Source organism: Populus euphratica, unplaced genomic scaffold, assembly GCF_000495115.2.
Source record: "Populus euphratica unplaced genomic scaffold, PopEup_1.0 scaffold4.1, whole genome shotgun sequence".
Lineage (NCBI taxonomy): Eukaryota > Viridiplantae > Streptophyta > Magnoliopsida > Malpighiales > Salicaceae > Populus > Populus euphratica.
In genome coordinates this window covers 1,614,545-1,635,448 of record NW_011499859.1, presented here as the reverse complement: position 1 = coordinate 1,635,448, position 20,904 = coordinate 1,614,545, and the positions used below count along the sequence as shown (strand labels likewise).

Here is a 20,904-nt window from a genome sequence, read left to right as displayed (position 1 = left end):
AAAAACAAACACAACACATAATAAACTTAGATTAAAGAGTAAAATAAAAAAAAATATATAAAAAGGGTTAGGGGAAAAAATCAGAAACCAAAAAAAAAGAGATTAAATTAAAAACATCAATACATGATAACAAAAAAAAATAAACACGTAAAATATCTCAATGTGTTTTCTTACATAAAAATATTCCTAGATGTAAGTCGGAAAACGTATGCAAATATTTAATTAAATAAATTAAAAAATATTGTGTAGAAAAATGAAAAACAAAAATTCATTAACAATAAATAAAAATAAATTTGAAAAAACTGAGACACAAATATAGATCAAGATAATTTATATTGCAACATGGATTATTTATCTAGTTGTATTTAATAATATTTTATTAAAATTAATTTATAATAGAAATCGATACACATATAAAATTTATTGAGTAAAAGAAAAGAAAAAAATATTATATAAGGTTGTGCATATTAAAAATATTAAAAAATAAATATTTTTTATTTTTAAAAAACAATTTAATCTATATGATTTTTTCAAAAATAAATTATTCTAACCTTCTTAGAATCCTACACATCCAATATAATTAAAAAATAATCACTATTCTAAAAAATCTAAACAAGAAGGATAAAAATCATAAAGAAGTAAAATACAAACTTAAATTTTGTTTAAAAAAACATATAAAAAGATTTAAATTACAAAAAGAATATTTTTTTAACAAAATCAGGCATTACTAGGTTCAGTAAGCCAGACATAACACCCAACCATGAAGAAAGGCTTGCATGCAAGCCTACAAGGGTAGATTTATTTATGCATGTATAATTTATTATTTTTTTAACTAATATGATTAACAACATGTTATCCATCCAAATTTATTTTGAAAAAAATTAATAACAAGTTGTTTGATATTCTGAAAAAAAATTAAAAAGCTCTTTTTTTAACCTAAAATATATAAAAAAAAACCTATGAACCTTGTTAAACTAGTAAACGACCTCAGAAAATCATCATAAAATCCAAAATCAACTCAAAATAAAAACTTTTTCAAAGTTCTGATTTGTTTTTCCATGCACTTTCAAGATTAAAAAAAAAATCAATAAATATGAACTCTCATCATCGCATGGAACCATTCAACACAAAAATCAGTTGTTTTTGTTATTGGAATCATCACAACGATAACATTTTTTCTCTATATAGGAATTCAGCAAGCCTTTCTCTTCTTCATCTAAAATGACTGAAAAATAATGAAAATAAGGTTTGGTATCAAAATGATTTTTTGAAAAATTAAAGGGTTTAGTCACTTAAACAATTAAGAAAGATGGGGGATTAAAGTATATTTTTCAAATAAATTTCAAATTTACCATTTATTTTAACAATTTTTTCACTCTAGCTTTCTGACTTTCAATTCAACTCTATCTCCAAATAAATATGTAATTTAATGCTAATTTGGGCGTAAAATAACCTAAACATGTAATAAAAAAAATTTATCCAGATTAAAAATTAAAAAAAATCACTATGACAATTTTATAGTGTGGATTGTGAGATGATAAACAGTAAAATAAATTGCACTGTTTAACCTACATGTTTTATAGTTTTTGTTAGTTAATAAATTAAAGGATAGCATTATTTGAGAAATTCAATGACTGACATCAGCCGAATGGACTCTCTCTCTCTCTTTATATGTATATATATAATGAAATTAAAAAAAGAAACTTATTAAGGTTGACATGAAGCGAAGCTAGTTTTTTTAATCAATTATTGATAGATTAGTTTTTTAAAAATCAAATATGATACTCATGTTTGTTAACATTATTGAGCTATCATACACAATCTATTGTCATGTTGGTAATTAAAATGCAAACAATCATGCAACTTTGTTGGTGTACATATTGATTTTAAATGCGAGTGTTTCTCGTAGAACAAAAGGATGATTAAAAAAAAAGAAGAAAAACCCTTATAACATTCACATTATCGAAACCAGAATTGCTTGGAAGAATACGCAACTCACTGCAAGAATATTACGACCTTCAGATAACAAAATAATTATTTGTATTTTTTTTTTTATAATTAATTATTGATACCATGTCAACGATTGTTTTTCCTGCCAAGAGTAAATTACTCAAGCTGTCCCCGGCCCCAAACCGTCCAAACTATTCAAAAGTCAAATCTTGTATTTGGATCGGAATGGTGACTAGATGCTGTAGGCACCACGATATGAGCTGGGGCTAAACAAAAATCTGATTTTGCCAGTATGATTATTTTAGCTAAATATGGCTCTCATTGTTTTTTAAAGTATAAAATATTAATTTGAAATAAAAAATAATTTTATTTTAATATTTTTAAAGATATAAAAATAAATAATACCATAATTTGCATAAGGAACTGGTCCAGGGAGTCGTCCAGGTTTTTTCATGGAAGAACAAAGACGAAGGACGGAACTTGCAATTAATTATTCCTTTCGTGCATGATTAAGCAAGAGCACGTGTCGTGCAGGTTTTCTCAGAGTAGAATGATTGGCAAATGACTGTGCTAATCTGTATATATTTTAAAGTTAAAGGTAACATCATTCGCATGCATGCTTTGATTATTTAACTTCAATGATGTGCTTGATTGATGATCACTTGTTAATTATGGTTCATCGAGGGTGGGTTAAGCGAATCACAAAGGATATACGTTTGGTAAATTATAAAATTGTTGTTTATTATTTGTGAGATTCAGTGTATTTGGTGTTTAAAATGTTGGTGAATTGAAAGCAGCCCCAAGCTGCTTCTTCCACCTGTGCTGCAGAGTGAATTAAATTCTGCACTGTTTATTTTATAAAAGTTGACAGTGCTCTCTGTAATCACTGTTTATGACGGGTTCATCCGGTCTCAAACTACCCATGTTAAATTGAATATGATTTAATAAAAAAATTTATTTTTTTATATTTTATTTAAAAAAATTAATTTTTAATATTATTCAATTATACTATATAAATTAAAAATAGATTATATAATGACATAATATTTATAAAATTTGATCATAATTTACATAATGACATAATATTTATAAAATTTCATCATAATTTTAATTTTAATTCTAATAATATTTTACCTGATTTTAATTAGTTTAATAAAATAATAAAAAATATTTTATATTAAATATTATTTATTTAATGATATAATAACAGTAGTTACTATAATATTTAAATTGAAAATCATTAGTACTAATATATATATTTTTTAATTATTTTATAATTTTAATTTGAAAAGTATTCTTAACTAAATATATTAAAATAGTTTTTGTTCAACTTCAATATTAATTATATTTTTAATCAAATATATATAAATATCAAACTTATTTTAATCAAAAATATTTTTTTTTAAATCACAATAATAAAAATTAATACAATACCAAACATAATAGCTTGCATCATCTTTTTTTAATTTCTTCCTTCGTGCATGGTTCTTTAATATTATAATATTAAATCAAATTAAAAATATAAAAAAATAGTAATTTAAAATAACAATAAAAACAAAAATAGTGGAATTTTTTTAAAAATATATAAAAATAAATAAAATGTATATTTTAATCATTACATTTGCCAATAAATTGCTGGTACATCCCCCTAGCTGTCGCAGTAACCAATGGATGCTCATTGGGTGTTAAGAGTGCTGACATCTGTCCATGACACCATGAGAAATATATTGATCCAGTTAAGAATAGATTACTGGCACGTATTCATTTTAGTTTTTTAAATATAAGAAAATGTCTAGGTTTCTTTTGTATTTTTTAATATAAAAAATTTAAATAATATAAAGATTCATCATAGTTCTAAATATAATTTGAATAATTATAAAAAATATATTTTAATTAAAAAATTTTAAGGTGATATCTTTTAAAAAAATCTATTGAGCTTGTTAAATTTACAATTTAAATTATAAAATTAAAATAAAAAAAATTATAAACTTTAATTTCTAACTTGTCTGCGGATGATATTTCTTGACTATTCAATTGACATGAATTTCTTTTCCTAGGTTTCCTAGTCAGCATTTTTTTTTAATTTAGAGTCTTCTTTGTTACCTGTTAATTGAAGCCCCGCGATCACACTTATGTCTATCAAGATTGAAGAGAGACAAGAAAAGATGTACTTTACAATACAAATCCAAGTTTTAGTGAAGCTAACCCATTGGTTGTTCGGAATCCAAAGTCAAAATGCATCCTCACTCTGAAGACATAAATAAATAAATAAACATAGAGTCTTAGTCAGCATGCTTCGGTAGGAAAAGTCTCTGGACAGTAGAGCGAGGACATTTTCGTAATCGATGGAAACTGAAACGGTATTACATAGTTTATTGGGATTGTAACAGTGATTATGATTTAAAATATATTTTTATTTAAAAATATATTAAAATAATATAATTTTTTATTTTTTAAAAATTATTTTTGATATCAATATATTAAAATAATCTGAAATTATTTAACAAAAAATAATAATTGAAATTTGAGAAAAATTATGTTTTTATATAAATTCTAAACAATGATGTGTTAAGACTGAAGCAACTAACATATAAAAAAATTATAAGAATGTTTTTGGAAAGGAGGGATGAAAAGGTTAATAATCCTTCACTTTTTTTTAAAAAAAAAATTAACACGTAAATAAATAACTAAAACAATCTATAAAATTAAAAATTATAAAATATAGCCATGAAACACACTCCAAGGTCTAGTAGGTTTTTGTTTCAGACATTTTTATACATAGTTGACAAGCATAAATGACTAAAAAGATTGAAACTTCATGCTTTCCACTTGAAATTCAAGCAAATAAATAGAGATATTAGTTATATATATGTTTTGAAAATAATTGATTTTAATTTGGAAAAATCTATGGTTCAACCTTAAAAAGACCTAAATTATTTATTCACTAATAGATATTTAAAGTATGTTATTGAATTTTATTAATTTCTAATAATTTTTAGGGTTTATTGATAGGATTAGTATAAAGAGGGAGAGATGTGTGTCATTTGGGTAGGTACACACATATTAATTCTAGTAATATGTACTTAAATTTAGTATGTAATTGAACACAAAGATATTAGATTTAACAATTCGTTAAACTCCTATGTATTTAAGCTTATCACATGGCTAAACCTAAGGATATTGTGTATGACAACTCGCTAAACTCGTTTGTATTTAGGCTTGTCACATGGCTAAATCTAAGGATACTGAGTCTGAAAGCTTGTCAGACCTACATGTACTTGGACTCAACATGTAGCTAGACATAAGAATATTGATTTTGAAAACTCGTCAAACTTATATGTATTTGGGTTTAACATGTAGCTGAATCAAGTTTTCAATGGACGTAGCGTGATGGCAAAAGGTTTTAGATCTGTACAGTAGGTCTCGAGTTTGAGTCAAGGCGTGCTTCTTTTGTAAGAGCTTGGGATAGCCGGGGTTTTACTCGCTCACATGAGCCTATAAAGTGCGCTTTCCGAGGAGTGGAGTTTTCTCAAATAAAAAAAAATGTAGCTAAACCAAAAGATATTAGGTTTGGTAACTCACCTAATCCATATATATTTAAGCTTAACACGTGGTTGAACCCAAAAGTGTTTGGTTTAGCGACTTCTTAAACCCATGTCCGTTTGGATTTGACAGCTCATCAGATCCATATGTACTTGGACTCAATACATAGCTGCTTGACAACTCGCTATGCCTATATATGCTTGGGCTCAATGTATAGTTGAATCTAAAAATATTAGGTCTAGTAGTTTACTTGAACCATGTACTTTAACTCGACGTGTAACTAAATCCATGTATATTAGATCTGGTAACTCACCGACTCCATATATATTTAGGGTCAACACGTAGATAAACTTAAAGATATTGAATCTAAAAATTTATTAAATTTATATGTACTTGAACTCTATATATAGCTGAATTCAATAATATTAGGTCTAAAAACAAACTTGGCGCACCTAAATTTCAGGAGCTACGTTTGGTTCAAGATTAAAATTTTGAAGAAGAAATGTTAAAGAAATAAGATTTAATTATGAAGTGTTTAGGATATAAAAACTATCAAGGGATAAAGTGTTCAGAACGTTTTGCAGGAGTTGAAAAAATAGAATCAAAGGTGGATCTCAACATAAATCAAATCAAATTTTAAATTGAAATAATAATATGCTTGTGGTTCCAAGTAAGAAGTGTCAAAGAAAAGTGATTAATTTAATAAGAGAACTTCTCGTTTAAAATTATACATCCCTTCCCCTATTTACTATATTTCATAACTCAATTTTAAGTTTTTAACCCCAATCATATTTCATAAACATTTAAAAAAATATAAATTTCTAAAAAAAATGAATATTGATGAAAAAAAAAGAAGAGAAAACCTAGAGGAAAAAATTGAATAAAAATGAGGGAAACAAAAGGAGTCTCTTTTTATCTTCACCATCGATCCAGCCATCACCATCACCCACCAACTATCGCACTTCCACAGCACCGCAGACAATAATGATTAGACCACCACACCCACCACCATTTCCATATATCATGGCCTCTCTCTATATATACTCGAAAATCATATTCTTCCACGACAACAACCCTTCTAAAACCTCCTCTACGCCAGTAAAACTGGAGCCACTCTCGATCATCACTGAACAAACATTCACTGAATAAACCAGTCTGACAACAACAATACTGGAAGCAGCAAACAATTGTAACAATAGTAGTAGCATGCGTGATAGAGGGAGAGAAGAAGAGAGAAACAACCAAGTCAAATCTTCAAGCGACTCGTTCACCCGTCTCAGTGGGCATTGAGCTTCATCACTGATACGAGAAGGAAGAGGGAGGAGTGCCCTTGTCGATTTGCTTTAAAAGGTGCCTAAATAATCAAGGTAATGCATGAGTTCACATGTCGGCAATCGCAACAACACGTGGGTCCATGCTCCTCCACTATTTTAGGCTTTGCCAATAGCTTCAAAGTGAATTTCAAGGGTTCTCGAAATTTGATTTCAAACCTCAAATGGATTTTTGATGTATTGTTGATTATTCATGCGTATTATTATGATTATCATGAAATATTTATGTTTGGTCCCCATCGATGCGTGGCAGCCTCGGGAATATAATGTGGCTATAAAATTTATTCTTAAGGTTGAATAATGTCAAAATCAATACGTTCAGGATGGTGTTTGATCTTGATATGAAAATTAATGTGTTGATGTGGTTTTCAAATTGCCATGCCGTGTAGGGATGCTGCTTTTGATTTAATGTGCTGGACGGTGTTTTTATTTATGAGTTTTTATGTTATTTTTTTTTTTTTATTTACGTGGGGTGTTCGGGTCAGCTTACGCGCACCATGACTAATCCTCAAGGTCCACTGAACATCCTGCAAGCCCAATGAACAGGTAAGGCACCGCGGGGATGACAGACGTGCATGGTGAAGTTCGAACCCAGGTGCAGAGGAAGGGGACAAGCCCCTCCCACCGCTAGGCCAGAACCTCACTTGCGTTTTTATGTTATCTTGATTTGTTGTGTTGGTGTTGCTTTGAAGTTGATTTATTAATATTTTTATTTAATGTGTTGTTTTTGTTTTAATTTCTCATGATTCATATTCAATGTTTTAATACCAATTTTGATATGTATTAAGGATTTTATTGCCCATATATCAGCCTATAATAAATAAACCATCAATGGACTTTATCCTAAAAAGTTGACAAAAAAATAATGGATTTTTCAATATGTTATTTTTTATGTAAATATTTTTTATTAAAAAAATTACTCCATTGAGTCTTCTATATATATATATATATATTATATATATAAAGAGAGAGAGAGGAAGAGGGAGAGATTCTTTATTATTACTTTGAGATATAAACTTATTACATGTATCTATAATATATAAAAAAGACATATATAAAGAGACATGTACTAATTTTATATCTCAAAATAATAATAAAAAATTTCTTTAAAATTATATATAATCTATAAAAGAGACATGTAATAACTTTATATCTCAAAGTGATAATAAAAAATTTCTTTAAAATTATAGTTTGAAAACTATAATTTATATTTTAATATATGCTCTAAAAACTTGTTTATTTCACACAATCCAGTTTAAGGATATCTTGATGATTAAGAAATTATTTGATATTGGGATAATTTTTGTTTAATCATAAATAAAAAATTATTTAACTAATTAGATAATTTCTATTTTCCTCATATATAATTACATTGCAAACATTAATTTTATAAAAACTAAAATAATCTATTTTTTATTTATAAAGATTTATTTTTTTTTATTTTACATACAAAATTTATCTCAAAGCAGATTTTAACAAATATATTTTTTTTAAATATATTTTTTCAAAACTTAAAAGTATTTTTTTAAAATTTATATTTTAAAACAGTAACCATAAAAATTAATACAGTAAACTCGTTCTCCAAACTGCTGATGAGCTGGAATGTACCATATCACAACTAGAAAACAGAAAGTAAAAATTCAAATCCAAAAATCAAGTGGAGAAATAAAAGCAGAAAAATACCAACCCTTTCCCTAATTACAACAGTCATAAATTGGCTGGTGACCCAACCAAATTCATCGACAGGGAATCCAACCACTTTGCCCACTTCTCTCTCTTTCCATGATCAGCCCTCCTTTTGTCTTCTTTTTGTGCACGGAGATCACCAAATACTCACTGCATCTCCGCAGCAGCAAGCGACAACATAAAATGAACTAAAGTTTTATCTCCACCTAAGCTTATTAACTGACCGGCAAAGTCTACAAAGAAAGAAAATCCCACCCCACAACAACAAAACACAAAAAAAAAAAAAAAACCTAAAAGAATGAGAGAAGAAGAGCTAAGAAACCAAGACTGCTCCAAGAGAGAATAATAATAATTAAAAAAGAGAGAGAAAATGAGAGGGAATAGGGGAGAAAGGGAAGCAGAAAAGGAGGAAAGGTTGAGGGAAAAGTTGAAGAGAGGAGTCCTGGTAGGGAAAAGAGTGGGCCCTTTTTCTTGCACTCCAGTTAGACTTTGGAAACCTTTACCACCTACTGCGCATGTTAGCATCATTGACAACGCTAGTACCAATAGTCATCCAGAGGAGCAGGAGGAGCCTCCTCTTCTGCTTTTTAACAACAGCAATACTGTTGTTGTTTCTGCTAGAAAGCTTGCTGCTGCTCTCTGGGAGTTTAACCATTACTTGCCTAGTCTCTCTAAAATGCACAGGGGCGTGCATATTAATAATGGTGGCGGGGGGTTTTTGTTGGTCGCCCCGCCACGAAAAGCGCCATCATTTTCTTAAGGACAAGGGACTTGACCTCTCTCATTTCTTGGCTGACCCTACTCCTACTTCTCCTGATCAGGTTTATACATAAGCTTATAATATTTTATAGCTTCTTGTTGTTGTTTTTTCTTCCCATTTCTTGTTGGCTAATTAGGGTTTTTTTTTTTTAATGTTTATTGGTTGTTGAATTTTAGGGTGTTATATTCGATTCTGATTTATGTAACGGGAAAACTATGTTGATGCTGGCTCTGTTATGGTTGAAAAATATTAGTTTATGGAGGCTCTCCTTTTAGTTGAAATTTCTTGTCAAAGATCATAGATTGTTCGATTCCGTTTTGATTGATGAAAATTGTTGTTTTTAGTGTGTTTTGATTTGTTCAAAGTTTGGATCATAAAATGCAAAGATTAGTTTTATATATATATATATAAAGATTGGTTTTGTACAGGGAGGATATCATAAAATGCAATGCTACTCTTTGTTTCCTATCTTATTTTGACGGTTTGCTCACTCTGTTTTTCTCCGATTGTTATATTTTCTACCAGAATGAGTGTCAGCTATGGTTAATTATGAATTGGCCATGTTTTGGTGAAGAATTTCACTCGTTATTTAGGTGATTCACCTTAACTAAGCCAACAGTAATCATCTAACACTTTTTTTTTCTTAATTCAACTTGGACAACCTTTTGAGATCTCTAAATATTTCATGAATCCTTAATGTGCTATATATTTTGTGTGACTCTATAACTTGTCAAGTGGTGATTTTCTTTGCGAATTAAGAGGTTGATGACAACCATTGAGAGTGGCTTAGTTAGTTACCTTTTCCATCGTCCCACCTGATGTGCATTAACTTGATCCTAATTTAGAATATGTTACAATGTACTGTTCTTTTCTGCTGCTAATCTTTATGTCATTTCTTAACCAGCCAGAAAGTGCAGGCAGTTTGAGGAGACATATTGCTTCATCTCTTATTCAACATCATCGATCAATTGAAAGAAGCAACCGTGCTCTACAACCTGTATCTCCAGCAAGTTATGGTAGTTCCATGGAGGTAAGCATCAAAGTATATTTACTAACCACCGGGAGAATACGCAGAGATCTATGATACTGTTGTGAAACAAATTTTGGTTTCTGGATCCAGTAGGGCAGTAAAAGTTGTTTTGAGTAGCAAGAGGAAGACTAATTATCAAACCTTGAGTCCATTATCACTCCTGCACAAGCTGCTAGCGCATTGAACCACATTACTCAAATTGCGTAAAGTTTTTGCTTGAGCCCCTAATTTTTATTTCTCCTTTGCATCGATTGATTAGAGTATATGGGCAAATTTATAGTTTCATCCTGTCCCCCGCTCTTGAATGATAGATATGTATCTTGGGAATTATATGAATGATAACATATCAGTTCCATTTTCATAAAATCTCTTTCTTTTGTTTTTTCTTCATCTACTATGTGGAAAGAGGCTGGGGCCAGGGAATGGAGGAGTTGGCAGCATAACCATTGATACAAAAATTCAATTCATATTCTTGTGATTCTCCTCTAATTTACCAGTTTGTTGCCTTTTCTACATGTAATTGATTCCAAATAGGTTTGTCAGTATATACAGTTGACTTTTAGCATATGCTATTTCTTTGACTTTCCATCTTGCCTTTATCTGCATAATCATTCTTTTCTTTTCTTTTTTTGGCCATGACACTTCCGTAAAGAGAAACAACTCCTCATTATGCCTTCCTCATCATTCAACATGTTTTTCTTATACAGGTGGCACCTTATAACCCTGCAGTCACTCCTTCCAGCTCGTTGGATTTCAAAGGAAGGATCGGTGAGTCGCATTATAGTCTCAAAACATCCACAGAACTACTAAAGGTACTGAATAGAATATGGAGCCTTGAAGAACAGCATGCTTCTAATATGTCATTGATAAAAGCATTGAAAACAGAGCTAGACCGTGCCCGTGTCAGGATCAAAGAACTACTTCGAGATCAGCAAGCAGATCGGCATGAGATAGATGATATAATGAAGCAAATTGCTGAAGATAAACTAGCTCGGAAGAGTAAGGAGCAGGATCGTTTGCATGCTGCTATTCAGTCTCTTAGGGATGAGCTGGAAGATGAGAGGAAGTTAAGGAAACGATCAGAGAGCCTACGCAGGAAATTAGCTCGAGAGCTTTCTGAGGTGAAATCATCTTTTTCTAATGCTTTGAAAGATATGGAAAGAGAGAGAAAATCTAGAAAGTTGTTGGAAGACCTCTGCGATGAGTTTGCCAAGGGAATAAAAGACTATGAACAGGAAGTGCACGCTCTAAATAAAGAATCTGACAGGGATTGGGTTGGAAGGGATGATGGTGATCGTTTGATTCTCCATATATCTGAAACATGGCTTGATGAGCGGATGCAGATGAGGCTAGAAGAAGCACAACATGGTTTTTCTGAAAACAACTCAATAGTGGACAAATTGGGTTTTGAAATAGAGACATTCCTTAAAACTAAAGGAATGGGTAATTTTAAGTGTAGGGAACGGCGCAATTCAATGGAATCTGTCCCTCTGAATGAGGTTGTAAGTGCTCCACAAGATCTGGGCGATGAAGAGGATTCAACAGGCAGTGATTCACACTGTTTTGAGCTTAACAAACCAAGTAATGCTGACTTTCACTTGCACGAAGATGAAGCTGTAGCTGGTCATACTGAAGAAAGGGACAAATCCGCTCTAACAAAGAAAAAGCGTGTATCTCTTGAAAGGACTAGAGGCCAAAATCCAGCCAACTTGCAAGTTAAATTTGAAGAGCATATGGCCCAGGCTACGACATACAACGGAAATAAGAAAACCCAGGTGGTGGACCTGGAAGAGGTAAAAACGGGTGAAGGTAACCCCCTTCACCCCACTGAAGTGGATACTTCCTGGAGGTCTGAAAACTGTGAGGCCACTGAAGGTGGCAGTCTGGAAAGAAAGAGCAAACCAGAAGAGATTCATGGCTCAAATTCGAATTATGTGATTGATAACTCGATAAAAAGTCATATCTCATCATCAGAAGCTGTTAATCTGCACCTTGAGAACGATGCTGGCGAGGCTTCTTGCAGCTACCCACCTCGGAGGAATGCTAGTCCAGTTCGACGGTGGATATCAAAACTCACTACCTCAGATCTTGACATTTCCGAGTCTTCTACAAAACTGCCAACAAACTTGAAGGAAAATACATTGAAAGCGAAGCTTCTTGAAGCACGGTCGAAGGGTTCACGCTCTCGTTTAAAAATCTTCAAAGGTTCCTCTTAGATTATGGTGAAAACTCTCAGTTTAATTGGTTACGAAGTGCTGTTGGAAACAAGGGGATTGGCTGCACTGACCTTCAGAATCGGGAACCTGTTGATTGTGAATATCAGGTGGATATATTTTTATAATCTGTCACTTTTAATGGATCATAAATTTTACCCTCCCTCTTACTTATGTTTATAATTTTTTTTCAAAGCGAATCAGGAACCTATCGGTTACAAAGTACTGTTTTATAGCTAGATAGATTAGAAAATACTAGATATGTTGTCTGATTGTTTTGTGGGTAAAATAATTTATTTTTAATGTAAAAAGGTAATAAATTAAAATAAAAAATTTAAGCTTGTAGTCATCGGTTACATTAACAATTTAAATATTTATAAAAAAAATCAACAAAAAATAAACCAACAAAAAAATCAAAAGAAAAAAAAAATACTTGAGTCTATTTATATTATTAAACAACGTAATGTTACTCCAATAAAAAGAAAATTAAAAAAATAGTGTCAATTTTTTTTTTAAATCACCTTAAAAAAAAAAAAAACTAGGCTAGCCTTCCATTCAAACTTATTCAAGTTGAATGACCGCCAGAATTTAGTCTATTTGCTTCGGAAATCAGCCGTTTAAACATCCCCCCGCTCGGCAGCGGTGGTTTGTGGGAAGCATGTCCACTGTTGATAGGCAAGCTTCTCAAACTGGAAAGTTAATTATATAAAACTAGGTCATTGCCGATTAGAAATTTTTCGTGACATTATCAACTAAACTTGCTATAATAATTTAAACTTAAAAATTCTCAACCTTACTTTTTAATTATCTCAAGATTTCAAGTAAATTGTATTGAGGTTGTTCTAACTTGATCTTGTTAACTAAGTATATCTTTAAAAAAAAAATTAAAAAAAAAAACAAAGAAGGTTTTTAAAAAATAATACCTATGCAATTAATTTTTTTTTGACATTTTCATTATACTTGGCATAATTTTTTGAAATTAAAAACCCCCAACTCTTCATTTAGAGTCTTTTAGTAGTTTTGATAATAATATACGTGATTTTGATTTCATGTTTAAGAAGTGAGTAAGATTTTTCACCTAAGATTTTTTCAAAAAACTTAAAGTTGTTAAATGAAAGGGTTTTATATTGCTAAATTAACTAAAGAGAATCATCTAACAGACTCGTTAATTAAACCCTATTTATTTTATTTTATGAAAAGTGATTTTTAAAAAAAAGTATTTTTCAATTTTTTTCATATTTGTTTACCATTAAAAAGTTAACCAATAGAAATATTTTTCAGTCAAAAAAATTTAACTTAGTTTTTATAAAAATATTTTTCTTTTATTTTGAGTGAAATATATTTTTTAGAAGTCATAAAAAATATAAGAATATCCTTTTATTTATTGATTATATCAAATCTAGTCCTTAATTTTTTGGTTGCTTTATATTTTTTTTTAATTTCATTCCTTAGAATTTGATTTAATTTGATTTTTATATCAAATTTAATTTTTATTCTTTTGATTGTTATTTTCTTTCTCTTATTCTTTCCTTAATTGAGATTTCTATATTTATTAGATTTAATCATTATTTTTTTATTGCTATTTATTTTATTTAAAATAATTTATGGAATTGATTTTTTTAATTTCATTATTTTTCATCTTTTTTATTTGTCAAATTTTATTTATATTCTTTTTATTATTATTTTTTTATTTTGAATAATTTATGAAATTGAATTATTTTTTCAATTTCATTATCCTTCAACTTTTTCATCTGTTAAATTTGGTCCATATTCTTTTGATTGTTATTTATTTATTTGATTATGAAATTGAATTATTTTTTCAATTTCATTATCCTTCAACTTTTTCATCTGTTAAATTTGGTCCATATTCTTTTGATTGTTATTTATTTATTTGAAGTAATTTATAAAATTAATTATTTTAATTTTTTTTTCAATTTTTTCATCTGTTACTTCTAGTCTATTTTCTTTTAATAAACTTGAAAAAATATATTAATAAGTTTTTTTTAACTTATTTTTTATGACATAGTTAAATACTAAACACTATTTTTTAACTTATTTTTCATGACATTATTAAATATTTAAAAATAAACTACTCTCTAGGAATTTACTTTTCATGAACATTATTTTGTAGGAAAAATAACTAATTTCTGACAAATAATCAAGTCCTAAATTAAAAGGCTATAAACATTATGTTTGACAGAAAATAAGAGGGATGAATGAAAATGAGAGGAATGAAATTTTTTTAAAAAGAAAATTATAATAACCTAAATGGTGTAAGCAAAACATTGTGTATATGTTGTGATTCATTATGGATTATAATAGTAAGATAGTTTTTTCCCCTCACAAATAAAAAATAAATGAAGTGGCCTTATAGAATAAAAGATTATTTTCACAGGGTTTATTTGTCATTCTAGAATTTGTAAAGGGTAGCTCGATCTTTTTAAAAATTTTTATATGGTTAAATTACTTAGTTATCCTTAAAAAAAAAAACCTTTGTCTCATGGTTTTCTGAATTTTTTTTTTACTGTGTATAATATAAATAATATATTTCCTTTGCAATAAAAAGTTATTAGGCTTGGATTTAATAATATATTAGTCATTTTCATGTAGGTTTTTTTTTTTAATATTCATATGATTTCAAGGGTAATTTTCAACTTAATTAATAAAAAATAAATAGTGATGTATGAAATATATTAGCGAGTGAGCCACTCTATCATCTTTAAGTGGCATATGTAGTGTTTCACAACAAAGAAAAATAGATTTCCTTGGTTTTTTTGGTTTTCATGGTGGAGCCTATTTTCTTGGATGATGCATGCATTGAAATTCCCTCTAGTTTGATGGAGGTCGAGTATTTTTTTGCATTTCTTTTTTTATTTTAATTTTCTTGGTTTTCATGTTGAATCTTGCAATGTCTCGTAGCAACCCTTCAATTTATTTTTCTAAAGATTTAATCAATGTTTTTTTAGTTATTATTTTTTTAATTGAATTAATTCATGAAATTAATTTTTTTTATTTTATTTTTTTGATTGTTATTTATTTTATTTGAAATAATTTTTATTTTATTTTTTACAATTTCATCATCCTTTAAAATATTTATATATTAGACTTTTATTCTTATTCTTTTTATTGATTTTTTTTTACATTGACAAATTTTTTAGATTGATATTTTTTTGATTTTATTCTTTAACATTATATTAAACTTCTTTATTGATTCTAATTCTAAGATTTAACAGATTATGATTTCGAGAGATTAATCCAAATTTATGAGATTCTTTTGAATTCATTTGAATTTTTTGTTTTTCCTTTGTTATACTTGTGCTTTTCAATTTTATTTTTTTGCATTTGATGTAATTTGATACTAGACTTCATAATTTTTCTATATTTAGGATTTCTAACTTATTTTAAAGATAACTCTGATGATCTTGAGTCCCTTTGTTTCTTATTCTTTGTTAGATTTAACCTTTTTTTTTAATTTTTTTTAATTAAATTAAATTAATTACTCAATATTTGTTTTTAAAAAATATATCATCTATTTTTTCATCGTTTCCTTTTTTTCTTATATTTTCTAAAGGTTAGGAAAAATATATTTGACTTATAGTGTAACGCAAGACAAAAAATTATTTCTTTTTTAAAACTTGTGTTTTTTTAGTTTCATACTTCAAAATTTGATTTGTTTGGACATTAGGCTTCTTTTTTTTTTTTTGCTTTCTGTAAATTTTTTTACTAATTTTAAAAATAAACTAGGTTATCTCAAGTCTTTTATTTATTGTTTATTGTTTTTAATGATACTATTAAATTATTTTATTTTAACGGATCTAGTTAAGTCAATGAATCAAATCTTGAATTTTTTTTCTTTTTCTTTAAAAACACTAGCTGCTTGAGCATCCTTTTTTTTTAAACAATTTGGTTTAGGCTGTAATGTAGAATTGAATTTTCTAATTGGTTTTGATTTAGATTTCATGGTTCTATCACAAGCTCATGTTTTGGATTGCGAGTCTCACGGATTAAATAAAATTGATTTAAGTTGATCTAGTATGTCATCGTTTTAATATATTACTATTTCAATATTTAAAAAATATTTCACCTATTATACATTACTTTTTTTTTTTTTTATGTTTTGATACCTTTATATTTTTTTTAATTGAAAACAATAATAATCTAACCCGTAGTTTATTGCGGCAAAAAAAATGCATATTCATTGGGGAGTAGTTGTATTGACACTTGTAATCTAATAAAATAGTTTCAGACAACATGAACATGACTCAATCCAGCACCAAGCCGAGCAGCCACGTATGTGCAATTTCTGTAAATAAATGCACAAAAACAATGACATTTGTTTTTCCTTTTTCCTTTTTTTTTTATCCCCCGCCCGATATACATATACAGGGACAGTAAATTTACTATCATTCTTTCTCAATCTTTCAGGCTTATAATCTACAAAGGCCCAATTGGACTCTAAGACAAAATGGCAATTAGGCTTTTTTGTGGGCCTGGTCTCTGGCTTATATTCTTGACTATAGACTATGGAGGAGGTAACCAGTTAGCTCTGAAGCGTTTCATGGTGGCGTGGTTCCTCTGTTTTCCCCATTTGCTCTCTCGCATGCATCAGCACCCTGATTCTCTCTCTAATTCCCTTTCTTCTCCTCTTTTCTGCTTCCCTTTACACAAGATTAGCCACACAGAGAGATGGCAGGGGCGGCCTCTTTTAGGTGGATACTACAGCTTCACAAGGACGTGCCAAAAGCAGCTCGTTTCTACTCTGAAGGACTGGATTTCACCGTAAATGTATGCACTCTTCGTTGGGCTGAACTTCAATCTGGATCTCTTAAGCTAGCTCTCATGCAATCCCACAAGTGAGAACCATTTCTCATATGTTTTTCTTTTTTATTTTGCCTTATATCTGTTTGATGAAATGTCTACAAGAAGCATACACACTTTGATATCTGTTTGATGGAAGATTTTCACCGTAAATGTATGCACTCTTCGTTGGTTTTTTCATCTGGGTTGCTTTCAGCTCTAATTGGTGCAAGCTTCTAACCCTGTTTTTACAGCAATCATCCTATGCAGAAAGGGTATTCTTCTTTGCTGTCATTCACGGTAACTGACATTAACACGACAGTGACAAAACTCATGGCCTTAGGTGCTGAATTAGATGGCTCCATCAAGTATGAAATCCATGGAAAGGTAATCACCTCAACGTCAGTAGGCATATTTAAAATATTTTTTTGGGTCTTGTTATAAAGGGCTTTAAGATCTTGTACAAATTGCTTTTGATCAGGTTGCTGCAATGCGGTGTATAGATGGCCACATGTTGGGCCTCTATGAACCTGCATAAAAGCTTCGGAGACAAGTGATTTCTATATCAATTTCAGTAATACTGGTTGATCTTTCTGTGACGTGAACTCGTTTGAGGACATGGAGAAAATGTAGGCAACTTTTCCATTCTTTGGATTTCCTTCAATAATTGATAGTGTTTTTTCGTCCAGATCAATCATACTGTGCATCGAGTGTACAGTGTTGGACCTGAAAATACGGCCAATATGGCAAGTAAAAATTACTGAAGAAGAGGGGGCTCTGGGTGAAAATTACTGCATAAGATCTTCAGATTCAAGTGATTTCTACATCAACTTCAGTAATACTGGTTGATCTTTCTGTGACTTAGCTCTTTTGAGGACGTGGAGAAAATGTAGGCAACTTTTCCGTTCTTTGGATTTCCTTCAATAATTGATAGTGTTTTGTCGTCCAGATCAATCATAGCTGTGCATAGAGTGTATAGTGTTGGACCTGAAAATACAGCCAGTATGGTCAGTAAAAATTACTGAAGAAGAGAAAGGGTTGTATTTTTTTTTTTCCTTCAATACCTGTCATGTAAATTGGGTATCTTTTATGATCCGTGTCCCCAAGAAGTGACAGGAAATCATCTCTTGATCTTTTCGGTAGCACAGCTGCTCTTTCTTGCCTGCTCTTCGAGTTATCATCTTCGACCTTAGCAAAATTGCATCAAATCCATAATTTTACTTGGTGAAATTGATTGCTGTTTTTTTTATCTGATAAGATTGCCTTTAAGGGTAGAAGTCACACCATGTTTCCATGCAAATTTTAAACCATTTGAGATTTACCACATCAAAAATAGTGTTTGGGGAAAGTATATGATTGACAGTATTGTTTTAGGCTATGCTATGGCTGATACCGTGCGGTAGAAGTGGCCTAGTAACAAGGGAAGAGCAAGGCTCTCTAATTCAACTTCTTGTTTCGTCAGAGTGTATTTGTTGCGTTTATTTTACCTGCTCAACTTGAAGGTGGAGATACATGTTTGCATGGAAGAATGGTGTTGCCCCAACTTCATGAACAGAAACTCGATTCCTAGATGCGGTCTCAACATTCAAAATCCTCCGAGTTCCTATGTTAATAAGATTATAACTGTGCCCTACAGAAACTTCTGAAGATTGTATTTTCTGGAAAGAAAGCAGGGCTGTCAAATACCTCAAGTAACTAATCTCAACATGATGAAAAACCCAAGACTACTAGATCTTACACTCAACGCATCATCGATGCTTGTTGCTTCCAGGAGGTCTCGTGAGATGAAATTCCGTCCAATCCCACCAGCGACAATCTCAGCTTCAGATGGGGGCACTGAGTTTAGCGTAAATGCCTAAGAAGATGACACGATGGTTGCAGTTTAGATTTTCATGTTTAAGTATAATAAAGTGTACTAACAAATCAAATATAGCTAAAACACCAGGGTGAGCTGGAGTTTGCTGCATGAAGTTCCAGGGTAACTCTCTTCTGGTGTTAGATTTTTGGTAGGCCAGTTCATTCTCTAGTTACTATTATCTGATCATTCTAATTTTGACCAACGGTGTCCAACGTGTGAGGTCTTAAGCCTTGGTGCCCTTTAGAGCGTAGAAGGGTTCCATTCCTCTGTCGGCTGCGCATATTTACGCAGCCAAAATCAGGGAAGTGGCCCCCGATAGGATCTTGATGGGTGAAAAAACATACCAGTCCATTGCTGTTGAACCCAAACGCACAGCTTGGAAGCTCTCCTGCATATGTGTAGCCAACAAAGGATAACCCATTTGGCAAAGTTGCCTTGATTATATACCTGCAAACCCCACACGAAAATGTCGCGCGATAAAAAGAATAAAAGAAAAGGAAACTCTGGAATTGAATAAAATGGATTTAGTCCTAGAAAGACCTAGGATATACTAGAATTAAAAGCTTACGTGTGGCCAATTAGGGCAACATTTGCATCTTCATTATGTGCTGCAATGGCCATAGAATCACTAACAACAAGAACATCTGAACAGTCATCCGGCGTGTTGTAAAGGCTGGTGTCTACATTTGAATTTGCCGCAGTGCTCTTTGGAAGAAACGGAAGAATCTCCTTTCTGAAGTTGATTAATATCATCTGCATACATACATGAACAATTATTGACTAATTTTATATTAGGTGCTAATATAATACAGCTCTGATAAACCTGAATGATGATCATTACATAAAGAACTGGCACTCCACTTCCTTCTGCAGTCCCTAATAGCTCATCCCAGTATTTTGGAAATTTCTTTTGGTTGTTAATGGTGAGTGCTTTAATCAGTGCCTGTGATTCTGGTGTTTTAGCAAAAGGAAGGAGCTGATTTTGAAGAACGAGGTCGGTAGATAACCTGCTTCTAATCTTTTTAGAAAACCTCTGCCCTGTTAAGAATCCCATCTGGTAGGGATTATCACAGGGTCCAATTTCTAGCATCTCTAACATTTTTTCTCCCATGTTAGAGCTCTCCCGTAGTAGGCAACTTACATGTGGCTAAACTTTGTGATAAAGGGTATCTTATCGCTTCTATTATCTTCACATGTGAGCATGCATATTATTGTTTTATACCAAAGTAGCAATCAGTCACACTTTCCCTCGAAATAAATTGAAATGACCGTTACCACTACTTGAAATTTGGAAAGGATGAACATGTTCTGTTTTCCCGTGATTGGTTGATTACTTAATTTCTTTCTCATATTATCATTTTGGATTTAAATACAATTGAGATTTCTGAGGGGACAAAAAAGATTCTAGTAAATGATTTGGTTAAACGACGAAGATGACTCATCCAATATCCAATTTGGAAGGCATGGTTTAGACGAAGCCCAGCAAGCGCAATCCCCTGTTTTAATCTTTTTTTCAAAATCAAGTCTAATTTTGACAATTTGTTCAGAAGTTGTAGGCATTTTATCCCTTTCATTTAATTTTACAAATTCATATTTCATCACTTAACAATATTTAACTTGAATATGTAAGAACTTACTGCATTAACATCCCAACTTTAAGTCAAACAAAGTTCACAAATATTCTCTGCAGTAATTTTTTGTAATAATTTTTTTTTTTAGATTGTTCTGGTTAGGTT

The 20,904-nt window shown here is 30.5% G+C and overlaps 3 protein-coding genes across 5 annotated transcripts; 2 read left to right on the top strand and 1 right to left on the bottom strand.

Annotated features, from left to right (window-relative positions):
- The first annotated feature begins 8,418 nt into the window (after positions 1-8,418).
- On the top strand, positions 8,419-12,738 carry LOC105124307 (uncharacterized protein At5g41620). Its single transcript, XM_011024273.1, is given in 4 exon segments — positions 8,419-9,240; positions 9,242-9,331; positions 10,175-10,300; positions 11,008-12,738. Coding segments are annotated over 4 exon segments (2,085 nt in total). The 5' UTR covers positions 8,419-8,880; the 3' UTR covers positions 12,517-12,738.
- Positions 12,739-16,848: 4,110 nt separating this feature from the next.
- LOC105124305 (uncharacterized) lies at positions 16,849-17,998 on the top strand. The gene is made up of 3 exons (XM_011024268.1): positions 16,849-17,366; positions 17,565-17,697; positions 17,792-17,998. The coding sequence occupies exons 1-3, from the start codon at positions 17,200-17,202 to the stop codon at positions 17,846-17,848; spliced, it is 357 nt and encodes a 118-aa protein (XP_011022570.1). The 5' UTR covers positions 16,849-17,199; the 3' UTR covers positions 17,849-17,998.
- On the bottom strand, positions 17,941-20,367 carry LOC105124306 (uncharacterized). 3 transcript variants are annotated; one of them, XM_011024271.1, is made up of 7 exons: positions 19,992-20,367; positions 19,737-19,921; positions 19,513-19,615; positions 19,049-19,165; positions 18,798-18,968; positions 18,375-18,498; positions 17,941-18,036 (listed from the first exon to the last, which is right to left on the bottom strand). In XM_011024271.1, exons 1-7 carry the CDS (start codon positions 20,277-20,279, stop codon positions 18,005-18,007), a joined length of 1,020 nt encoding a protein of 339 aa, XP_011022573.1. In that variant the 5' UTR covers positions 20,280-20,367; the 3' UTR covers positions 17,941-18,004. The 3 variants fall into 3 exon arrangements, with proteins under 3 accessions (XP_011022573.1, XP_011022571.1, XP_011022572.1); XM_011024269.1 differs by lacking the exon at positions 17,941-18,036 and adding an exon at positions 18,084-18,297 and having other exon boundaries at positions 19,992-20,366; XM_011024270.1 differs by lacking the exon at positions 17,941-18,036 and adding an exon at positions 18,084-18,297 and having other exon boundaries at positions 20,010-20,365.
- Positions 20,368-20,904: the final 537 nt, after the last annotated feature.